The following is a 20,929-nucleotide window of genomic DNA, read 5'->3' as shown; positions in this document are numbered from 1 at the left end:
ATCAGCGCCATATAGATATAATCTATCTCTTAGTGGAGGAAAACAATTGTGACATCACTTACGCGACTCGGATTTGTAGCAAGCTGTGACCATAGATATATATAAACACTAGATGGCTCATGGGAGATTTTCCAGTGTAGCTGACTGGCCGCCATCTTGCTACAGTCAACAGTTACTCTGATTCGCGTTATGGTAGCTGTTGTCAGGTGAGTGATCGGCACAAAAATACTCTTAACTCGCTGAAATCTTGACTGATTTACAAACGGTTTGGTTTATTATAAACATTATTAGCATGGCTATGATACAGGATGCTTGGACATGTTGAAATTGCAGCTTTTCTTTGTGTATGTGGTTGTATTTATTAGCTGGCTAATAACAAGAGGCTGTCAGTGAGACCTAGTATTACAAAGTTCACCCAGCAACTTTACACCAGTGGGAGAGGCAGAACTGCTCTTTCTTTTCAACATAACTTAAGTTACACATGATTTCTTCCAAGTGGTTTGGCTTGTTAAAAACATCTTGCATTATGATACAGGAATTTGCTGGCTTTGTGTTTACAGAAGTACCTGACTATGCCGGACTTTTGTGCAGCCTACGGATGCTCCAATCGCCGCTGTCTGCAAACAAGAACCCGTGGGATCACCACATATGTTTATGTTTGCTCAGTCTAATAAACCCATAACATGGTTGTGAAAGAATACCAAAGCTGAGGCTGGACGATGATTGATTGTTAGTGTGCCATGTGTCACTGTGTGTCTTATTGGTTTTGTGGTATACTGTATTTTATTTTATTGTGTGCAAGACACATTTAAAACAAATAACCTTGAAGCCCCATCTCTCCCCACCTGCTCCTGCTTCCTACATCCCCTCCACACCACACCAAGTTGTTCTTCTTAATAATAATAATAATACATTTATGTTGGGGGGCCGCCTTTCATAACACCCAAGGACACCTTACAGGGGCATAGGGGCAATATAGGGAACAATTTAAACAGTGGATTTTGTGATATATCAGCCGGGGTGAGTCAAGACAAACCACACATGGACTACAGAAGGACATATGGTACAGTTTATATTATTCTTGGTCTTTTTTCAATAACATATGACATATAACATACTCTTTATATGTCTATGGCTGTGACTACCCGATCCGTCACCCTACCCGATCGGTTCTGCGCATGTGCGATATGGTCCGGAAGTCCGGACAGCAACCCAAGATGGACACTTGACACAGTGGCTTTTAGCAAAGCTCAAAAAGAAAAACCGAGAGAGATGAGTTATTGTTATTACAACGTGACTTCACTATTATTTAACAACTCTTTTTATTGGGTTCTTTTATTTGGGGTTAAGTACATTGTCAGAATAAGTGAGAAATAGATTTAACTTCTGTTAGACAGCTATCATACTGAATACATATTTACTGTGAATGTATGCAAAAATGTATGGCATATGGCTGTCTAACAGAAGTTAAATTCATTCCTCACTTATTCTGACAATGTACTTAACCCCAAATAAAAGAACCCAATAAAAAGAGTTGTTAAATAATAGTGAAGTCACGTTGTAATAACAATAACTCATCTCTCTCGAGTTTTCTTTTTGAGCTTTGCTAAAAGCCACTGTGTCAAGTGTCCATCTGGTGTTGCCGTCCGGAGTTGTCCAACATGGCGGACCCTCTCGCACATGCGCAGAACCGATCGGGCAGGGTGACGGATCGGGTAGTGACACAAGCCCCCAGGAAGTGCGCCGGACTCAGATGAAAATATTCGTGGTGGCCAAAAGGCGCTACTGCACATCCGTTTGGTTGCCAGGCCCGGAAACACTTTTTCCCATTGATTTACATGGGGAAAGAGTGGTCTGTAAATCGTTGGATAATTTTTTTTAAACTAAATAAACTACCCAGTATGAACACTTGTATAGCCCTTATTAAAAACATTCGTTCCTAAAGTTGTAAAAATGTGCTAATAACGTTATTCTGAAAGTTATTTCCCTCTGCATTATGAACGCGCATCTAACCCACGGGACCGCGCCCCTCTGCACGTTCATGTTACGTGTTCAGCAATACATGCGTTTATCTTTACCCATGGATGCACAATAACAACGGACCCATATCGCCTTACTGCCATCCCACGGAGCTGTAATAATGGATATATTGCACATGTTTGGTGTAATTCATAATTTCTAAAATATTATACTACATGGGCTGTATGATTAAATCTTGTACCGTAAATGTTGTATTAAATAAAGTTAATATTACCGACGTTAGATTAACGTCCCTGTAGCTTCTTATTGCACTAAGAAGTTTATTGCACTGTGTATATATATATACAGTGCAATAATTCTTTCATACTAAATGAAGCTCTGTTGGATATCACTAAATCCTGTTACAGCATAATAGAAGTACATAACGATTGATGTATACATTAGCATAATTACTAGCTAGCCGCTAGCTGCTAACTGCATAATAACAAGCCATTACCATGCTGTCATGAACGCACGGTGCTGTTACGTGTACGCAAATTGACGTGCTTGATGTGAACGAGCATGTTGGTTAAAGTTGCGCATGCGCTATGAGCGCACATACGGGTACTTCTCAGGCATGCCGGGTAATCTGTGACGTTTCACTCTCTCAAAAGTTGGGCCATTTTGTCTTCATGCGCTAATGAGCAACTCTCAAGGAATGAATGAGGCCCCGCCTCCCACGCTGTATCCAGTTCTTATTATACATCCATGATTTGTAGTCTTTCTAGTTATGTATTTTTCATAGTCTTATATTTCAACAGTTTTACGACAAACTGTGACTTTTTTGACGTGGAAATTATTTTTTAAGATTCTCCATTGACTTCAATACATTATTTTTCCGAAATAAGGTCCCATGGACCGGAAGTAGATGGGCGTGACTTCGCCACTCTATAAGAACTGCAGGAACATGCAACTCGTCCAACATGGCAACCAGGTGGGGAATCTGCAGCACTGGGAGGATCTGTCATGACTTCACTGTGGCTCTGAAGACTCCTCCTCATGAAGACCACCAGGTACCAGCAGAAGCACGCACACATTTAAATATTTAGTTTGCAACACGTCTCGACTACAGTCTATCCCAGACGACGCTGAAGTTGGCTTCCGATTCAGAGCATCCGATTCGGCAGTTAAGGGGAAAGTTAAGGGACATTTAATTGACAGTGCTGAGCGAACAATCCTCCGTGTTTGAACCTCTTAAATCGCTGCATAGTCGATTTATTTGGACTGGATGATCCTAGAGAGGCTAAAGATTCTTTATAACACAGTTTCAGATTTGTGAAACCTTCATTCTATTTGTGGAAAATACAGAAAGGGAGATTTCAGTGCTTTTTTCACATGTAGATCAAATTAGACCAGGTCTTGATCTAAAACCATTAAACCTACATTTATGAAATCTGGACTGGATTATCCCAGAGGGTCTAAAAATTCTTTATAACACAGTTTCAGATTTGTGAAACCTTTATTCTATTTGTGAAAATACAAACAAGGGAGATTTCAGTGCTTTTTTCGCATCCTGACCACATTAGACCAGGTCCTGATCTGACACCACTAGACCTAGACTCATCAAATCTGGACTGGATTATCCCAGAGGGTCTAAAAATTCTTTATAACACAGTTTCAGATTTGTGAAACCTTTATTCTATTTGTGAAAATACAAACAAGGGAGATTTCAGTGCTTTTTTTTTTTACATGTAGACCACATTAGACCAGGTCCTGATCTAAAACTACTAGACCTACACTCATCAAATCTGGACTGGATTATCCCAGAGGGTCTAAAAATTCTTTATAACCCAGTTTCAGATTTGTGAAACCTTTATTCTATTTGTGAAAATACAAACAAGGGAGATTTCAGTGCTTTTTTTACATGTAGACCACATTAGACCAGGTCCTGATCTGAAACCAGTAGACCTACACTCATCAAATCGGGTAAGTATGGACAGCTAATTAAGGAAGAATAAAGTCTTCACTTCTCAAATGTATTATAATTTTTTGTTGCAAATAAAAATTCAACAGATAAGTAGGTATACTTATATAAATTTATAGTAATGTATTTACAGTTGCAGGCAAAACATTTCAACAGGAAATTAAATATAGTCTATAACTAGCATTGTTCAACAAGCTTTGTTTGCCTAATTACAGTATGTCATCTTGAGTACTGATTGCTTGGAATGTGAAAAACATTGCAAGATTAGAAAATAACACTTTGGTAACAATGGCATGAGAAAGTTGGTTCATTGTAATCCTGTCTTCTCTCTTAGAAAAATAATTGCTATTCATATTTTGCTTTAGGACAAAGCAGCAGAAGCTGTTCAAAATGGATGAAAGACTGAAGGTTAGCCTTTTTCTTTATCTCATGAACCTGAATTCTTTTAACATCTCTTTCATTTTTTTGTTTTCTATGAAACAGTATTTAAGATACGAAAACTATGTAGATAAAGAATTATCAGCTAAATGAGGAGCGTACACTTATTTCTATTTATTCATTTGTTTAACAGGGACAGTGCACATTAATTAACATTCCTGTAAATGTGCCAGAGTTAGCCAAGAGGCTATTTTTCATCTGTTGTCCCTGGACAGATTTTGTAAGTGAACCTAAAACAAATTTCATTTAAACAAGTAAATACAATCAAATTAAAACATGCAACATACATTACTGGAATACTTAAATAAATAAAAAGACAGAACAATAAAACAAAACAAAAGAACATGTTGTGACGACCCCTCCCCCCTTCTGCCTGGCTGTGCTCCCTGCCTTGCTGTCCTCTGGCAGGTACTGGGAGTGTCGTCCTGTTTGTGCCCGCCCATCTAGAGGCGGAGACTCAAGAAGGCATAAACTAAAGGCTTGCCCAGCTGGGAGGTTCATTTCTGATCCTGATCCTGTCCTGCTGCAGCAACCTCAGCCTTCCACATGTATTTTCACAAATAGAATAAAGATTTCACAAATCTGAAACTGTTATAAAGAATCTTTAGACTCTCTGGGATAATCCAGTCCAGATTTGATGAGTGTAGGTCTAGTGGTTTTAGATCAGGACCTGGTCTAATGTGGTCAGAATGCGAAAAAAGTACTGAAATCTCCCTTGTTTGTATTTTCACAAATAGAATAAAGGTTTCACAAATCTGAAACTGTGTTATAAAGAATCTTTAGACTCTCTGGGATAATCCAGTCCAGATTTGATGAGTGTAGGTCTAGTGGTGTTAGATCAGGACCTGGTCTAATGTGGTGAAGATGCGAAAAAAGCACTGAAATCTCTCTTTTAATTTTCACAAATAGAATAAAGGTTTCACAAATCTCAAACTGTGTTATAAAGAATCTTTAGACTCTCTGGGATAATCCAGTCCAAATAAATCTGCTATGCAGCGATTTAAGAGGTTCAAACACGGAGGATTGTTCGCTCAGCGCTGTAAATTAAATGTCCCTTAACTTTCCCCTTAACTGCCGAATCGGAAGCTCTGAATCGGAAGCCAACTTCAGCGTCGTCTATCACAGCGAGGCTTTTCGCTCCGTGCAGTGTGTATGTCCGCGGACAGTTCACACACATTTCTTACAGTCCATGGTTAAAGTAAAGTCCTAATCCAGTGTTGATGATGTGCAACATGCCGCTTTAAAGGGTTTATAGACATTTCAAACGACAGTCTGCAGCATCTTTTAACACTTTTGCACGCTTTGTTTTTTTACCGTAAAGTAGGCTACACACTAAATGGTCACCTACATTTTATTTGGACTATAACCGAGTAATTACGGTACCCAACAACGAAAACATTAAACATATTAAATAGCTGCGTACCACTTAAAAACAACATTTTGCTAGAAAGACTATATTTATTGAATCTTTAAATTGACTATACATGGGTTACTATTGTAAAGTATAGCTGCCTCCCAACACTGATACATGCACAGTTTTAGCAAGAGAAACATGAAGTTATTGAGTTTACACAGAAAATTGAATATGGAAATTATAAGTTCACATTTCCAGTAGTCAGTGTTATTATTTTTCTGCAAGCACATTTTATTTCTGGGGGTTTTTCATTAACGTGGAACAGGATTACCTTGTTGTGGTGAATAATATTATAATCTGGATTTACAGGTTGTGGCTGTGGCAGCTCGTAAATTAGAGGATGCACAGCAGTTTGCCACAAAGCACAGCATCTCCCGAGTTTACGGCAGCTATGAGGAGCTGGCCAGAGATCCAGACATAGGTTAGTTTCTTTCAGACCTGGGTCACATCAGATTGTTTGATGGCACTTTTACTACTCTTGTATTCAGTTTGAACCACAACTGTCATGATTTCCTGTGGTTATATACTGTAATATATATTTTGACATTGAAAAACATGACAGCATGATCTCTGGTTTGTGTCTTTTTGTGAATGCAGATGTTGTGTACATTGGAGTTTACCACCCCTACCGTCTGATGCTCTTCACAAATGCCAAGAAGAACGTGCTGTGTGAGAGGGAGGTGAAGGAGATTCTGTCCTCTGCCAAGAGGAATTATGTCTTTCTCATGGAGGTAAGGATGGAGTCAGTCCAAACAAATAAATGGAGGTTGGCTTCTGATGAGTTAATTAAAAGACCCTTCTTTAATACTATTATAATATTTAGGTAGCCGAAAAATATCCACTCTTTTTGACTTAACCTAGCTGTCCTACAATTTATTTCTCCACAGATGCACTGTCCATTCTGTGGGTCCAGCGTGACAGCTCCCCATGGTGTTTGCGGTGTCTGTGGCAGAGACATCACGTTTCTAAAGGATGTGGCTAACAAAGTCCCTGAGGAGATGCCCACCACTAGTGCACATCTAAGTGCACAGCCTAGCACCAGTGCAGGTAAATAGGTTTTATTACAGAAAAATAAGTATTTATAGAAAACTTGGTTTAAAAGTTTGAATTCTGTTATTATACAAATACATCTCTAAACTATGTGGCTTACCTACTGTTGAATCCACAGAAGGGATTGAGGATGAGACTCCTATTGCACATAATGAGTAATTCATGTTTTATTCCTGTGTTTTTTCGTAGCAGGAAGCTCAGCTGTAGTGTCCTTATATAGGGAAATAAAAAAGAAACAAATAGTGAAGGTATGCAACGTTTTCTATTATGAATACATCTGTAATTCACATCTGGTCGCCACACTCTCATATAATGTCCGAAGACTTTAGCGTATTCATTTTTTTAAATGTTTTATTAATTTGCATGTTATTGTCTTTTTGCAGATTTCTGTTGGAGTAATGAGGATGATGGATGGCTTCCTTATACCTGTGAGAGGGAGGTCACTTCCCCTTGATGTCGAACCTCAATGGTCATGTCAAGAACTGTTGATTGCTGCCATAAAAAAGCAGAAAGCTTTGAAACAGGTCGTGGAAGATGGTGCCCATGTTTTGTTGTACCCTGATGCGAGGGAGATTAAAAATATACCCGGAACGGACATCCCTTTCACAGTGGAGATGTACAAAAATGCCAGTGGAAAGGCCTACCGACGAATTGCGTTGTACATCTGTACTGTTGAAGACTTGGAAAACAGTTGTGTCGCGTACTGCGCCCGGCAAATTCAGGTCCTGAAGGACCCTGAGGTCATGAGCCAGCGGGTGGAATACAAGGATACCATGAAAGAACTCTACAAACTGGGACTCAAGCCCACTTTGCTCTTCCCCGCTCAGCTTCGCCTCACACTGTCCGGTGGAGGCAAAAAGTGGATTGGCTCTGTGGAGGAAGCAAAGAAGTACATCGCCACCCTCCAGAAGTAATCGGAACCGCAAAAGTGACCCTGTGCCTGTGCCCGGGAGATGAGTGGAAGCCATCTCTGCCGTCAGTGTTGTCTCTCTTGAACTTTCAAATAAATGTGGATTAATGCCAGCGGCTTGTTTACTTGCTTGACCTGCATGTTTACCCGGAGCCGTGTTTAAGTACGTTTGTTCCTTTTTCATGCTGGGATGCATTCTTTCATTCTATTATGGCAGGGGTCGGCAACCCCTGGCACGCGTGCCAGCATTGGTACGCGGCACCGTAACCAGTGGCACACTAGGAATAAGTGGAGTAAGTGTGCAAAATATTTAAATTGTATTTTCGGATCCTGAACGAGTGCAGCCCCGCTCTCTTTATCTCCAGGTGACTTTCTGCCGCTTTCCTCCGTGGTGCAGATCGTCTCACCACGGAGGAAAGCACTTCACTAATTGCAGTACCCATAAGGAGCTGTACAAATGCCGCAGTTTTTGCGTGGCTGTGTATTTAGTTGAAAGCCCAGTGGCGATCTGCTCATCTCTCATCGAAATAATATGCTACAAAGGGGCGGACTGGCCATCTGTGTGTTGAACTTTCCTGTCGGCTCCCAGACCGTAGTCGAGGAGGGCAGAAGCAACAAGCTTCAGGTTCAATAACCCACTTTAGCTTAAATGACTGGAGAGAGGCGAGCTCTTCTTGGGAGGCCGTTGCATTTATTTAGCTGTTCTTCTGTTTCACAAAATACATCACAGACCTCTGTTTTTCTGATTCCTCGTTTCACTTCCAGAAACATACACACGTTCTCTCCATAGGTTCTCTCACTGTCGACTCTACCAAACACACATGCACAAGCCACACCCCTCTCTCTCATGGCGCGTTTCCACTGCAGGCCTCGCTCGGTTTGGTTAGGCCTTATTAGGCCCGGCTCACTTTAATGCTGCGCTTCCATTACAGTTTAGGAACTGGGGCAGTTACTATAGTAACGCAGTGTAGGCGGAGCCGTGACGTCATCTTCAATGAGAGCCCCAGAAAAACAACACAGCCGTTAGCTCTTAGCACTCAGAGCTCACAGCTCTTCATATCTGTTCAGAAACGAGACAAAAGTTAAACAAGTACAAACCACAGACTGCCTGTGTCATGGCGAATACAGTCGCTGGTTTATTTATGTCTGAGTGTGGACGGTCGGAGCATATATAACGTTAGCTTAGGGTTAGGGTTTTTCGCCTCCCGTCTGTCTGCAGACTTGTCAAAGCATTAATTCATGGTTTTTACTAACCGGTATCAGTATGTAGTTACGTCGGCATCATTTTGAAACGTGTATTACAATTAAATCATGGTCAAAAATGTTCATCTTGTTGTAGTTGTAGCCCCCTTGCCAGCGATTCTCTCTCTAGTTTAGCATACTCAGCCTGGTTGTTCCTGGCCCTAACCCTAACCCTTTTCGAACGGTTGTTCTCACAACTACCAGACCTCAACACATACTCTCTTACTTGGGGCCGATTTCAACTGCTGGCTTGACCCCGTTTTAGATCGATCATCTACCAATATCTATAGGATAAACAAATCTGCCAATTTATTAAGGCTTTTTTCTCTGATTAGAGTATTTGTGATGCATGGCGTACTTTACACCCAAATTATAGGGAATACTCTTTCTTTTCACATGTCCATCACACATACCTAGATAGATTACTTTTTTATTGATAAACAACTTCTCCCATTGGTTAAATCTTGTGCATATCAGAGCATTGTAATTTCAGATCATACTCCCATTTAGCTGGCCCTGTCTCTCCCTAGCATCCCGCAAAGGAATAGACAATGGTGGTTCAATTCAACCTTACTTTCGGATGAACATTTTGTACATTTCATGGAGAAAGATAGCATTTTTTTTCTCTACTAACTTAACCCCTGGAATGTCCACCCTTACCGTGTGGGATGCTTTTAAAGCTTACCTGAGGGGGTATATAATATCCAACCCGGTATCACGGCAAGACGTGAACATGTGACGATTTACCATGCTGGGAGACGTGAAGATGTCACGATTTCGTCCCTTCAAACGTGACAGTCAGTGTTGGGAAAGTTCACTTTCTACATGAACTAGTTCAGTTCACAGTTCACACATTTTAAAATGAACTAGTTCAGTTCATAGTTCATAATTCAAAATGTTGAACTAAAGTTCATGGTTTCAAAAATGAACTAATTTATAGTTCATAGTTCTTTTTTCAATACGTTGCTGCGAGCTATTATTTGTCTCCTGTACGATGTTAATGGGCCATTTCAATGTTTACAATATCCTCAGAGGGCCGTACAAGTTATTGACCTCTGCTTAAAAAAACTAAAATCACAGCCCATTCATTTCATTCTGTGCAAAGAAAAAGCAACCTCTTAATCCAGATATCTCACCATGACTCGCGTATGCATGCACGTGCACGATGTGGCGTGACCACCAAAACAGAAAGATAATTTATGGACACAAGATGTGTGCAAATGTATTTAGTTTCCTATCCATGTGAACATGGTTTAAGTGGGGGGGACCTAACCTCCTCTAGAGGGGTCCGGGGGGCATGCTCCCCTGGGAAGATTTGTTGCACTATGAGAGCAACATTAGGAGATCTATGGACACATCTCTCAACACCCAGATGAAACAGAACTGTAAGCAGATTTTCTTTTAATTTATGGATATTTGACAAATCACTCCCCTTTCAAACTGTATTCTTCTTTATTAATAACTGTCATATAGTATTTTATACCTGTTTACTTTATTCTCTTATTTTTTTTAGAACTATAATGATCATATAAAGATGTGCCTTTACCTCACTGACTGTAGACAAAGCTTCTTATATTCGTTAGCATAGCTAGCTAACCAGATGCTAATTATAACAACACAGTTATTGACTGTCTGATCAGTATGACAGATGAGCAGATCGCCACTGGGCTTTCAACTAAAGACACAGACACGCAGAAACTGCGGCATGTGTATGGACTTATCGGTACTGCAATTTCTGAAGTGCTGAAGTGCTGGAGTGGCGTGGCGTGGGGAACCTCCGGCCCACCCCTGCCGTAGAGTCTCACTCTGAGCGAGTGCTGCTGCAGCTGCTCTCGGCTTCGTCCATACTAATTAATTAATTCATTCATTCATTCAATGCTCGCCGGTTCCGCGGTTCCACATTGTTTGTTGTGAGGAGTCTGATATATTTAGTATATTTATATTTTAGTGCGACAGCCAGGGGTGACAGGCGCGTACGCGTCACAGGCAGCTTGCTGTTGCCAGATTGGGTGGTTTTCCGCATTATTTTGAAGCCTGTTTACGGTGTGTTTTAACTGGGTTTTCGGCTGAAAGGCATATGAAATCTGGCACACTTTTGAACGCCGTTATAATACAGTGCTGAGAATGAACGCACTTTTGAACGCCGTTATACAGTGCTGAGAATGAACGCGTTCTCAATTACGTTCATCTAGTGGAAATACAGTACGTTCAGTTCACGTTCGCCCAAAATATGAACGCGTTCATGAACGATCGTTCATTGAACGCGTTCAGGTACATCACTGGTGACAGTTACACGGTATTGTTAACATGGCCCAACCAGTGGAGATATACCCGGAAATGCCAAGCAAATGCTACCCCGACGGTCGGTTGTTATTGTCAATATTAATATAATAATGATTTATTTTTGAATAGTCACACTCGATTACGCTGATTTTCTTGTTGCCCCAGCTGGTCAACACCTCTTTTAGCAGAAACAAAGGCTACATCAATGTATTAAATCGATGTTAATCCGTGGATGTGGAATTAACGGACGTGACGTTGTGCGATTGCGTTGCCAGGCAACAGCTTCGGTTCATGTTAATTTACAAACTCTTCAACTAGAACCGTAGTTATGTTTAAAAATATTTTAGAAGTCCTCACGAAATACTTTTAATGTAAATTTGAATTTAAATGTAAAGGAATGTGTGTGTATAACAAAATACATCCGTCATTAACAATACCGGAAACAGACGTAGGCAAGATCCTCAGCTCGGCGATTCGATGGTTTAGCCACAATGCACGTTGGGAAATGGTGTTTATGCGATGTGAAATCCGAATTAAAAAATAAATAACATAATACTATTCCGAGTGTGCTTGCTTTTCTCCTTGAAAGTCAGCACATACCGGCATTGTAGTACACGGTTTGGCTGCATTAAATATTACATATCTGCCGTAGTTCTCTATTTATAGAGCCCTGATGAGAAGACTTCTAGACAAACAGGAAGAACTGCCGCCAAAACTGAAAAGGTGACGTGGATCATAAATATATCAGCAATTAAACAACATCTTACATTTCTTTTCACACAATACGTCTCCTTGCAGTATCAACACTAATTCGGCTGACTTTTATATTTGATCCAATTGGTAGATAGGCTGTATTTACACCATAACGGTGCACAGTTGATAGAAAGGGACACCTAGTGGTTAAAGGGCGACTGTGGCTGCGAAGGGAGTGCGGTCGTCTTTCCACCAGAAGGTTGGCCCATGCAGTCAACATGTCGATGTATCCTTGGGCAAGATACTTAACCCTGAGTTGCTCCCGATGGCATGGCCAACGGTGTGTGAATGTGTATGCGCGTTAGTTCCTAGAGTAATATACACTGCTCTGTGTGAATGGGTGAACGACATGTAGTATGTAAAGCGCTTTGAGGGGTCTTAAAGACTGGATAAAGCGCTATATAAGTACAGTCCATTTACCATTTAAAGCACGATATTGAATTGTTTTATTATTTTTCATTAGTAAACCACTGAAATAAAAAGATCATAAGTGGTTTTGTTTTACATATATTTTAAGCATAATAATAGCATTGTAACACTGTATATGACACTTATAACACTGATTTGAAAAACATACAGAACAAATTAATTCACTGCCCTTAATAAAGTATTTAAATAGACATTTCAGGTGTGCTGTTTTATTTAGATAATTAACATATGGAGCTCTTTTAATGTCCTCTTTGATTATTGTTACACCAGGTCTTGTCAAAACCTTTATTCCATATTCAATATCCATTACTAAACAAAACAGCAATTCTACTCCACTACAATTCAGAGGTTAACCTGGTATTTTTACTCCACTACATTTATTTTAGTTACTTTGCAGACTATGATTAATGACCCTTAAATCAGGCTTTAGTTACACCCGAGTAAAATTCAGGGAAGGTGATCGTCAAATGCCAACAATCAGGCGAGATATTTGATAGTTGGTGCTTGAGAAGACTAAACATGTATCTGCAGATCCCTATAAAGTATATTCATTACTCGTTATTCTCTACTAATAGTTAATTAAAGACTGTATATAATGGCTATTTTTCATATCCATTTCAAGATTTTCTAAGGTTTATATCATATACACAACTAATTCAATAACGTGCTTTAACCACTAGGCGGTGCACACGACCTTGTGTGTACCGCCTAGTGGTTAAAGCACGTTATTGAATTAGTTGTTTTTAGCCATAATAACTTAGTATTATTAGTGTAGGACACGTGTGTATGTATAACATCTGAAGGTGTGTAGTTGTATTCATGTTACATGTCACAACATCTTACATTTCTTTTCACACAATACGTCTCCTTGCAGTATCAACACTAATTCGGCTGACTTTTATATTTGATCCAATTCACATAATTGTATAGGATATTGCTATATTATTTCACATGTTTTACTTCTAATATCTGATTTGTAAATCATCACAGACAGAAAGGTATATCCGTCATTTAACAGTAAGCTATTGAAATTCTGAATCCATAGGTGTTTCTGCTAAAATAGGTGTTGACCAGCTGGGGCAACAAGAAAATCTGCGTAATCGAGTGTGACTATTAAAAAATAAATCATTAGTATATTAATATTGACAATAACAACCGACTGTCGGGGTAGCATTTGCTTGGCATTTCCGGGTATATCTCCACTGGTGACCGCCTAGTTCGCCAGTGCCAAGGGCCGGCCCTGGTCATGGGTGTGCTACAGAGGGACCTTGACGAATGCAGGGAAAAGTGGAACATGCATATTATCAGACCTCTCGCTGTTCATCTGGGAAACCAGATGTCATGTATAACCTGCCACACAGGTTTGTTTCTATCAAAACTAAAATCTTTTAGTAACTGCCTAAAATTCAAAGAAAGAATCAGTTGCCCCAAAGAAGTACATTTTTCTCTATAAATTAAGATTGTGTCATAATCTGTTCACCTCATGTCAGTTATTACTCAAATGTCTATTATGTGACAGAAACTTTTTTTAATTTCAAACAAGTTCAACAACAAAACAACATTTTAAGAACAATTTTGTACATGTGAATAATAAACTGTTTCAATCAATGTTTATTTATATAGCCCAATATCACAAATGTTACATTTGTCTCAGTGGTCTTCACAGTGTGTACAGAATATCAGTATGACAATACGACACCCTCTGTCCTTAGACCCTCACATCGTACAAGGAAACACTTCCGGAGAAAACCCAGTTTAAAGGGAACATGGGAGAAACCTCAGGGAGAGCAACAGAGGAGGGATCCCTCTCCCAGGACGGACAGACGTGCAATAGATGCCGTGTGTAAATTGAAAAGATAATACATTTGCAACATAGGTAGTCCAAATGTTTGGAAATGCATGTTTGTGTGCATATTTCACATCCAGGTACGGTGGAACTGACCGTGGGTTCCCAGTCCCACAAGACGACATGGGCCAGTTTGTTCTGGACTCGACCAACAGTCCATGTGGAGACGACCACTTCCAGGAACAATTTGAGAACCTTCAAAGAACGAGTGGTCTAATGCAACCCTTGACCTGGGAGTCCTGTGTTGCGAACCATATAAACATGAAGAACATGGCTAATTTGTAAATTGTAAGCCCAGCTTTCAATAAAGTCCAAAACCAGGCGAATTTTGGATTCCAAAGTCCATGTTGCTTTCAAACTGTCCGTAGGTGCTTGCCATCGGTATTTCAATTGTGTTCGAGCAGGTTCTGCCGATTGAAAAGCGAGATGTCCGCTGAAAAATCAATTGGGGTTCTCGGCTGAATTACAGATGGTGGCAGGGTGTTTAATCCTGTTGAGAACATCAGGATGTCTCCGAGGAGTCCTGTTCGTTTTTCTGTGAAGAAAAAGTAGTATTGCGTTTTATTTATTTTTTTAAATATCAAGATTGATATCAGACGCTGGTTTAGGGTGCCTGAGAGGTCTGATAAAGGTAAACACAAAATATATTCAAACTACTGTTAAAACATTGTGCTTCTTGTGGCATAAAATATTATGTTGACAACGTTTTATTTTACCCTGGCAAACTTGTCCATTCTTGGAGTGCTCTCTATCGGAACATTTGGAACGGCAAATGTACACGGACCACACCGTCCTCTTCACTTGAAGTTGTTCCAGTGTAACCTAAGAAATGAAAAGTGTCATGATCAATACTATAAAAAGAATTGTTCCCCTCCGTCTGTACCTATCATCAAATGTTGGTTTGAATCGTGAATTATTGCATTGACATCAATCAGAAAGGATTACATCGAAACACAACATTTTTGTGAAATGTAAGTTCAACCACGAAGACAAAGCAATGATGGGTGGAATGAATTGTGTTAAGAAATATAGACAGAACAACTGTTATGTTTACATTTGAATTTTTATACAGTTTAGTGCTTTAAACAAGGGGGAATATATGTCAAAAGCACTTACAACTGTTTTCAAAGTCGACAACAGTACAGATGTACAACTTAATTCTTTGGTAGGGCTTTCCACTGGTCTTTTTGTACATCTCCACTGTGAAAGGGATGTCCGTTCCGGGTATATTTGTAATCTCCCTCGCATCAGGGTACAACAATACATGGGCACTATCTTCCACGGCCTGTTTAAAAGCTTTCTGCTTTTTTATGGCAGCAGCCAACAGTTCTTGACATGACCATTGAGGTTCAACATCAAGGGGAAGTAACGTCCCTCTCACAGGTCTAAGGAAGCCATCCATCATCCTCATTACTCCAACAGAAATCTGCAAAAGACAATAACATGCAAATTAACAAAACATTTAAAAAATGAATAAGCTAAAGTCTTCGGACATTATATGAGAGTGTGGTGACCAGATGTGAATTACAGATGTATTCATAATAGAAAACGTTGCATACCTTCACTATTTTCTGTTTCTTTTCCCCATATAAGGACACTACAGGAATAAAACATGAATTACTCATCATTATGTGCAATAGGAGTCTCATCCTCAATCCCTTCTGTGGATTCAACAGTAGGTAAGCCACATAGTTTAGAGATGTATTTGTATAATAACAGAATTCAAACTTTTAAACCAAGTTTTCTATAATAAAACCTATTTACCTGCACTGGTGCTAGGCTGTGGACTTAGATGTGCACTCGTGGTGGGCATCTCCTCAGCGACTTTGTTAGCCACATCCTTTAGAAATGTGATGTCTCCGCCACAGACACCACAAAAGCCAAGGGGAGCTGTCACGCTGGACCCACAGAATGGACAGTACATCTATGGAGAAATAAAATGTAGGACAGCTAGGTTAAGTCAAAAAGAGTGGCTACCTAAATATTATAATAGTATTAAAGAAGGGTCTTTTAATTCACTCAGAAGCCAACCTCCTGTCTATCCCCACACAAACCAAGCACCGAACCTGGGGGGACAGAGCTTTCTCCCTCGCTGCCCCCTCCCTCTGGAACTCACTTCCATTAAACATCAGAGACGGCACCGACCCCCCCACCTTCAAAACACTGACCAAAACAAACCTCTTCAGACTGGCTTTTAATGTGTGAATAATGTTGTGTTGCTGTTTTAATATTTTAATTCAACATTTTACTTTATTTCCTTTGTATCACCACTGTAAAGTGTCACTGAGCACCTGAAAAAGCACAAATCAAATGTAGTAGTATTATTATCATTATTATTATATAAGTGGTGTTTAGCTATAGTGCTATATGCTCTTCCCTCCTTTTCACTTCTCTTCACTTTGAGTTCTCCTCTCTGCACCTTCTATACTATATCTATATTATGTCAAGTTACATTTAGGTGCAAAATGCTGTCTCTTGCAAGCTCTTTTATCAAACACGCTAACGCTAGCTACGTGAATATGACGCTCTATGTATAAAAACAAAACAAAACATGCCTTATATATTGATGACTTTGTCCACTTAACCCTCCTATGGTCTTCGTTTCCCCCCCTTACTTTGGTGTTCTCGGTCAAATTTGACCGGTCCCGTTTTAACTGCTTTTATATTAACACAAAAACCATTAACCAGCACACAATTTCATTTAACACCCTTTCAAACTGTACATATTGTATCAGACTACTGGTATACATGAACAACTGCAGTAAATATACTAAGAATAGACATTGAACATGTATTGCGTGTACCAGGTGTGATCCATGTGGGGGGGATGGGCACATAAGGGGGGACACACGCACACACATCTAGAGTATGTGTGTGTGTGTGTGTGTGTGTGTGTGTGTGTGTGTGTGTGTGTGTGTGTGTGTGTGTGTGTGTGTGTGTGTGTGTGTGTGTGTGTGTGTGTGTGTGTGTGTTTTATCTGATCGGGATCATCATGGGTGGTACAAAGTTGACTAAAATCAAAATTCAATGACAGTGGTGATCAGCAATTGTATAAGTTCAAATGTCTACTGTCTACGGATACCATAAAGCCTTAATTCAATGTAATCTAAGACAAAAACGTTATGATTGATGAAAGTAGTAAATCAGACAACAGGAGGGTTAAATCAACTTTTTTCCCTCCGGCTTCAATTCCCATCACTCGTTCCATCTGTTTATGTCTGGTCAGACATCGATCTGTTCCACGTAACGCGCCCCCTAGAGGCCTGGAACACTTCCGGTATGTTTTTTTTGTGGGTTTGTAGCAATGGCCGTGTCTCAATTCAGGGGCTGCACCCTTCGGAGGACCCAGCCTACGCAGCCTACGCAGCCTACGCCATCGACGCAGGATGCGGCCGACGTACACCGCACCGCGTAGGCTGGAGCGAGCAGCCTGCAAAATGAGACGGTCTTGTCTACGTCTTTACGTCACCAGCAGTTGCCGCCCCTACGTTTTGCCGCCTCTGTTGCCTAGCAACCAGTTCTTTTGAAGACAGAATTCTTTTGAAGAAAGAATTCACAAAGATGGAGAACGAACTTGCCACCGAAGTCACTTTGCTGCTTTTAATTATGTTCATGGAACATGTGGTTCCAAGAACTAAGTGCAGGCGAGTCCTGTACTTCAGGCTTAGAGAAGACCATTTCCAGGTAAGAAAAATATTAATACTAAAACAAAAGCAAATGTAAGCAGATGAAAAGCTACCCCTTTGGGATTAATGTTTGTGTCGTTAAGTATTTAAGTGGGATGGAACACTTTACTCACATTTAAAAACGAAATCACTCGCTACTGCCTCGGTTGGGACGGTTGACGCCATTTCCTCAAAAAACGTAACTCCATCACAAGTCACATTGCAACCTGGGATATGGTAGGCTGCGGAGTGTACATCAGATGAATCCTTCAAATTGGGGAAAATAAGGTCGCATTTGGAGGACTCGGCTTTTAAAAAAAAATTGGGACACCCTTCTTTCGGCGGAAGTGACGTATGCGGTCTACAAATGCAGCCTCCGAAGGGTGCAGCCCCTGAATTGCGACACGGCTTATGTGTTTTTGACTTTGCATATCGTTTTTGTATTTGCAGTGTTTTTCTGTTGCGTTTGTTTTCAGGGTTTGTTTGTTTTTCATTTAATTATTCGCTGGTGTTTTCTGCTTATGTATGCGTTTTGGGCCATTGTTTTGCGTTTGCACCTGACGGCCACCGTAGGAGACAGACTAAAGCTATTGCAAATTGTATATATATTTGTTTGGACTGACTCCATCCTTACCTCCATGAGAAAGACATCATTCCTCTTGGCAGAGGACAGGATCTCCTTCATCTTCTTGGTGTTCATGGCCAGCGGCTTCTCACACAGCACGTTCTTCTTGGCATTTGTGAAGAGGAGGCAAGTGCTCAGATGGTAGGGGTGGATAACTCCAATGTACACAACATCTGCATTCACAAAAAGACACAAACCTGAGATCATGCTGTGATGTTTTTCAATGTCAACATATATATTACAGAACAAAAACCCACAGGAAATCATGACAGTTGTGGTTCAAACTGAATACAAGAGTAGTAAAAGTGCCATCAAACAATCTGGTGTGACCCAGGTCTGAAAGAAACTAACCTATGTCTGGATCTCTGGCCAGCTCCTCATAGCTGCCGTAAACTCGGGAGATGCTGTGCTTTGTGGCAAACTCCTGTGCATCCTCTAATTCACGAGCTGCCACAGCCACAACCTGTAAATCCAGTTTATAATATTATTCACCACAACAAGGTAATCCTGTTCCACGTTAATGAAAAGCCCCCAGAAATAGAAGGTATATCTTTATGGATATTTTACTAATCACTCTCCTTTTAAACTGTATTCTTGTTTTACTGTCATATAGTATTTCATACCTGTTTTTCATGTATTACTCTTATATTACTATCTGACATCACATACATCGTAGCATTACAGTTCACAGTTTATTTATAATTAAAACAATTACAATTATTATTTTTATAAATGATAAAAAACGTGTTTATTGGGGGAGGGCAGGAATATCAAATGGGAGGGCCTGAACATTTTTTTTTTAATATTGGAGTTAAAAGCATCAATCTGGTGCACTTTGAGAGCAAAATGAAGAGATCTATGGATACATCTCTCAACACCCATATGAAACAGAACTGTAAACAGATGTTCTTTTTCTTTATGGATATTTTACAAATCACTCTCCTTTTAAACTGTATTCTTGTTTTACTGTCATATAGTATTTCATTCCTGTTTTTCATTTATTCTCTTATTTTTTTAATAATTATAATGATTCGTGAGTGACCAAACCGTTTGAGACCCACTGAGATAACTTAGACTAAAGTTAACTATTTAAACACTCAAGAGTCCTTGTTTAGCTCACTGAGCCTCTCAGTCTGTCAGGAGAGGACTCTCCTCCAGCTTGTTGTGGAACAAACAGCTCTTTATGTCCGTTAGTGCAGCTAGCTAACCAGATGCTAACAACACGGTCCCTGCTGGCACCGGTGCTTGCCTCTGAACACGTGATTCACGTGAACAGTGAACACGGGAAATTACAATCCTGCCGTCCTCTCTAGTGTCATGATGAGGTTTAGGTAAAGCACGGTTAATGTATTATAGTATTGAGGGAGAATTGTCCGGGGCTACAGAAAAAACATTCGGGGCTTCCAGGCCAGGCGACGCCGCAGCAGACTGTAGTTTGAAATGTCAATAAACTTTTTAAAGCTGCATGTTGCACATCATCAACACTGGATTAGGAATTTACTTTAACCATAGGCTGTACGAAATGTGTGTGAACTGTCAGCGGATACACACTCTGCACGGAGCGAAAAGCTGGGTTCCGTGTATCTGTAGTCGAGACGTGTTGCAAACTGAATATTGAAATGTGTGTGCGCTTCTGCTGCTGCTGGTACTACCTGGTGGTCTTCAGGAGGAAGGGTCTTCAGAGCCACAGTGAAGTCATGACTGATCTTCCCCGAGCTGCAGATTCCCCACCTGGTAGCCATGTTGGACAGGAAACAATCAGACTGAGTTGGAAATCTGACTTTATATAAAACAGTGGCACTCTTCTGCCACAAGGTGGAGCAGCAGTATCATATGTAACTGTGTGACTGTGCACTAAAATCAGGATTTGTACAAAAACGTGCCTTCCAGAGAGTGACCATAACACCAGAAAAAACTGTTGTCTTGTTTTTCTGTTATCCTATCTGACCTCATTTTCTTCCCTGCTAAGTGACACAGAGTTGTAGTTTTAACCAATGTTGGTATATTTGTATTATCTACTATTTGACTACATATGTCTGTTACCTTATTCTGTATTTCATTTGGACTTAACATAATTTTAACAGCCCTGTTGGTTCTGGTTAGAGGTGACAAATACAGGGATTGTTTGTTAGTCCACATCTGTTTATTAATGTAATGCTTGAGGCTGAATGGTCAATTAATCTAACCTCTTAATTAAATAAGAACATTTAATATGTCGAAGCTGTGGCACAAAACGGCACACAATGGACAAATAAATGAGCATGTAATTGTTAATAATGTCCTCACACTTTTAACTTCTTGATTACTACCTTCAAAATGTTCATTATTATT

The 20,929-nt window shown here is 40.1% G+C and overlaps 2 protein-coding genes and 1 long non-coding RNA gene across 6 annotated transcripts; 2 read left to right on the top strand and 1 right to left on the bottom strand.

Moving 5' to 3' along the window:
* Positions 1 to 116: 116 nt before the first annotated feature.
* LOC139433481 (uncharacterized) lies at positions 117 to 705 on the top strand. The gene is made up of 2 exons (XR_011642933.1): positions 117 to 206; positions 561 to 705. It is a non-coding gene; the product is annotated as an uncharacterized lncRNA (long non-coding RNA).
* Positions 706 to 2,834: 2,129 nt separating this feature from the next.
* On the top strand, positions 2,835 to 7,862 carry LOC117466532 (uncharacterized). 4 transcript variants are annotated; one of them, XM_034109851.2, is made up of 7 exons: positions 2,900 to 3,032; positions 4,309 to 4,351; positions 6,105 to 6,216; positions 6,393 to 6,526; positions 6,683 to 6,842; positions 7,035 to 7,093; positions 7,229 to 7,862. In XM_034109851.2, exons 1-7 carry the CDS (start codon positions 3,019 to 3,021, stop codon positions 7,757 to 7,759), a joined length of 1,053 nt encoding a protein of 350 aa, XP_033965742.1. In that variant the 5' UTR covers positions 2,900 to 3,018; the 3' UTR covers positions 7,760 to 7,862. The 4 variants fall into 4 exon arrangements, with proteins under 4 accessions (XP_033965734.1, XP_033965725.1, XP_033965742.1 ...); XM_034109843.2 differs by lacking the exon at positions 4,309 to 4,351 and having other exon boundaries at positions 2,835 to 3,032; positions 7,038 to 7,093; XM_034109834.2 differs by lacking the exon at positions 4,309 to 4,351 and having other exon boundaries at positions 2,836 to 3,032.
* A 6,128-nt stretch (positions 7,863 to 13,990) lies between these two features.
* Positions 13,991 to 20,412, bottom strand: LOC117463822 (uncharacterized). Its single transcript, XM_034106293.2, has 8 exons — positions 20,251 to 20,412; positions 18,950 to 19,061; positions 18,608 to 18,771; positions 16,073 to 16,232; positions 15,868 to 15,905; positions 15,425 to 15,734; positions 15,025 to 15,130; positions 13,991 to 14,843 (listed from the first exon to the last, which is right to left on the bottom strand). Exons 1-7 carry the CDS (start codon positions 20,338 to 20,340, stop codon positions 15,057 to 15,059), a joined length of 948 nt encoding a protein of 315 aa, XP_033962184.1. The 5' UTR covers positions 20,341 to 20,412; the 3' UTR covers positions 13,991 to 14,843; positions 15,025 to 15,056.
* Between the last annotated feature and the right edge of the window lie 517 nt (positions 20,413 to 20,929).

Source organism: Pseudochaenichthys georgianus, chromosome 3, assembly GCF_902827115.2.
Source record: "Pseudochaenichthys georgianus chromosome 3, fPseGeo1.2, whole genome shotgun sequence".
NCBI classification, from domain to species: Eukaryota; Metazoa; Chordata; class Actinopteri; order Perciformes; family Channichthyidae; genus Pseudochaenichthys; species Pseudochaenichthys georgianus.
The sequence above is the reverse complement of the archived record's forward strand: the minus strand, read 5'-3'. Positions and strand labels throughout refer to the sequence as shown.

Coding starts and splice junctions, on each gene's coding strand:
- LOC117466532 (XM_034109834.2), top strand. CDS start 2,943: ATGGCAACCAGGTGGGGAATCTGCAGCACTGGGAGGATCTGTCATGAC. Junction 3,033..6,104: donor CTCCTCATGAAGACCACCAG/GTACCAGCAGAA, acceptor CTGGATTTACAG/GTTGTGGCTGTGGCAGCTCG. Junction 6,527..6,682: donor ATTATGTCTTTCTCATGGAG/GTAAGGATGGAG, acceptor ATTTCTCCACAG/ATGCACTGTCCATTCTGTGG.
- LOC117463822 (XM_034106293.2), bottom strand. CDS start 20,340: ATGGCTACCAGGTGGGGAATCTGCAGCTCGGGGAAGATCAGTCATGAC. Junction 16,233..18,607: donor ATGATGTCTTTCTCATGGAG/GTAAGGATGGAG, acceptor ATTTCTCCATAG/ATGTACTGTCCATTCTGTGG. Junction 15,131..15,424: donor TGTCGACTTTGAAAACAGTT/GTAAGTGCTTTT, acceptor TTCATTTCTTAG/GTTACACTGGAACAACTTCA.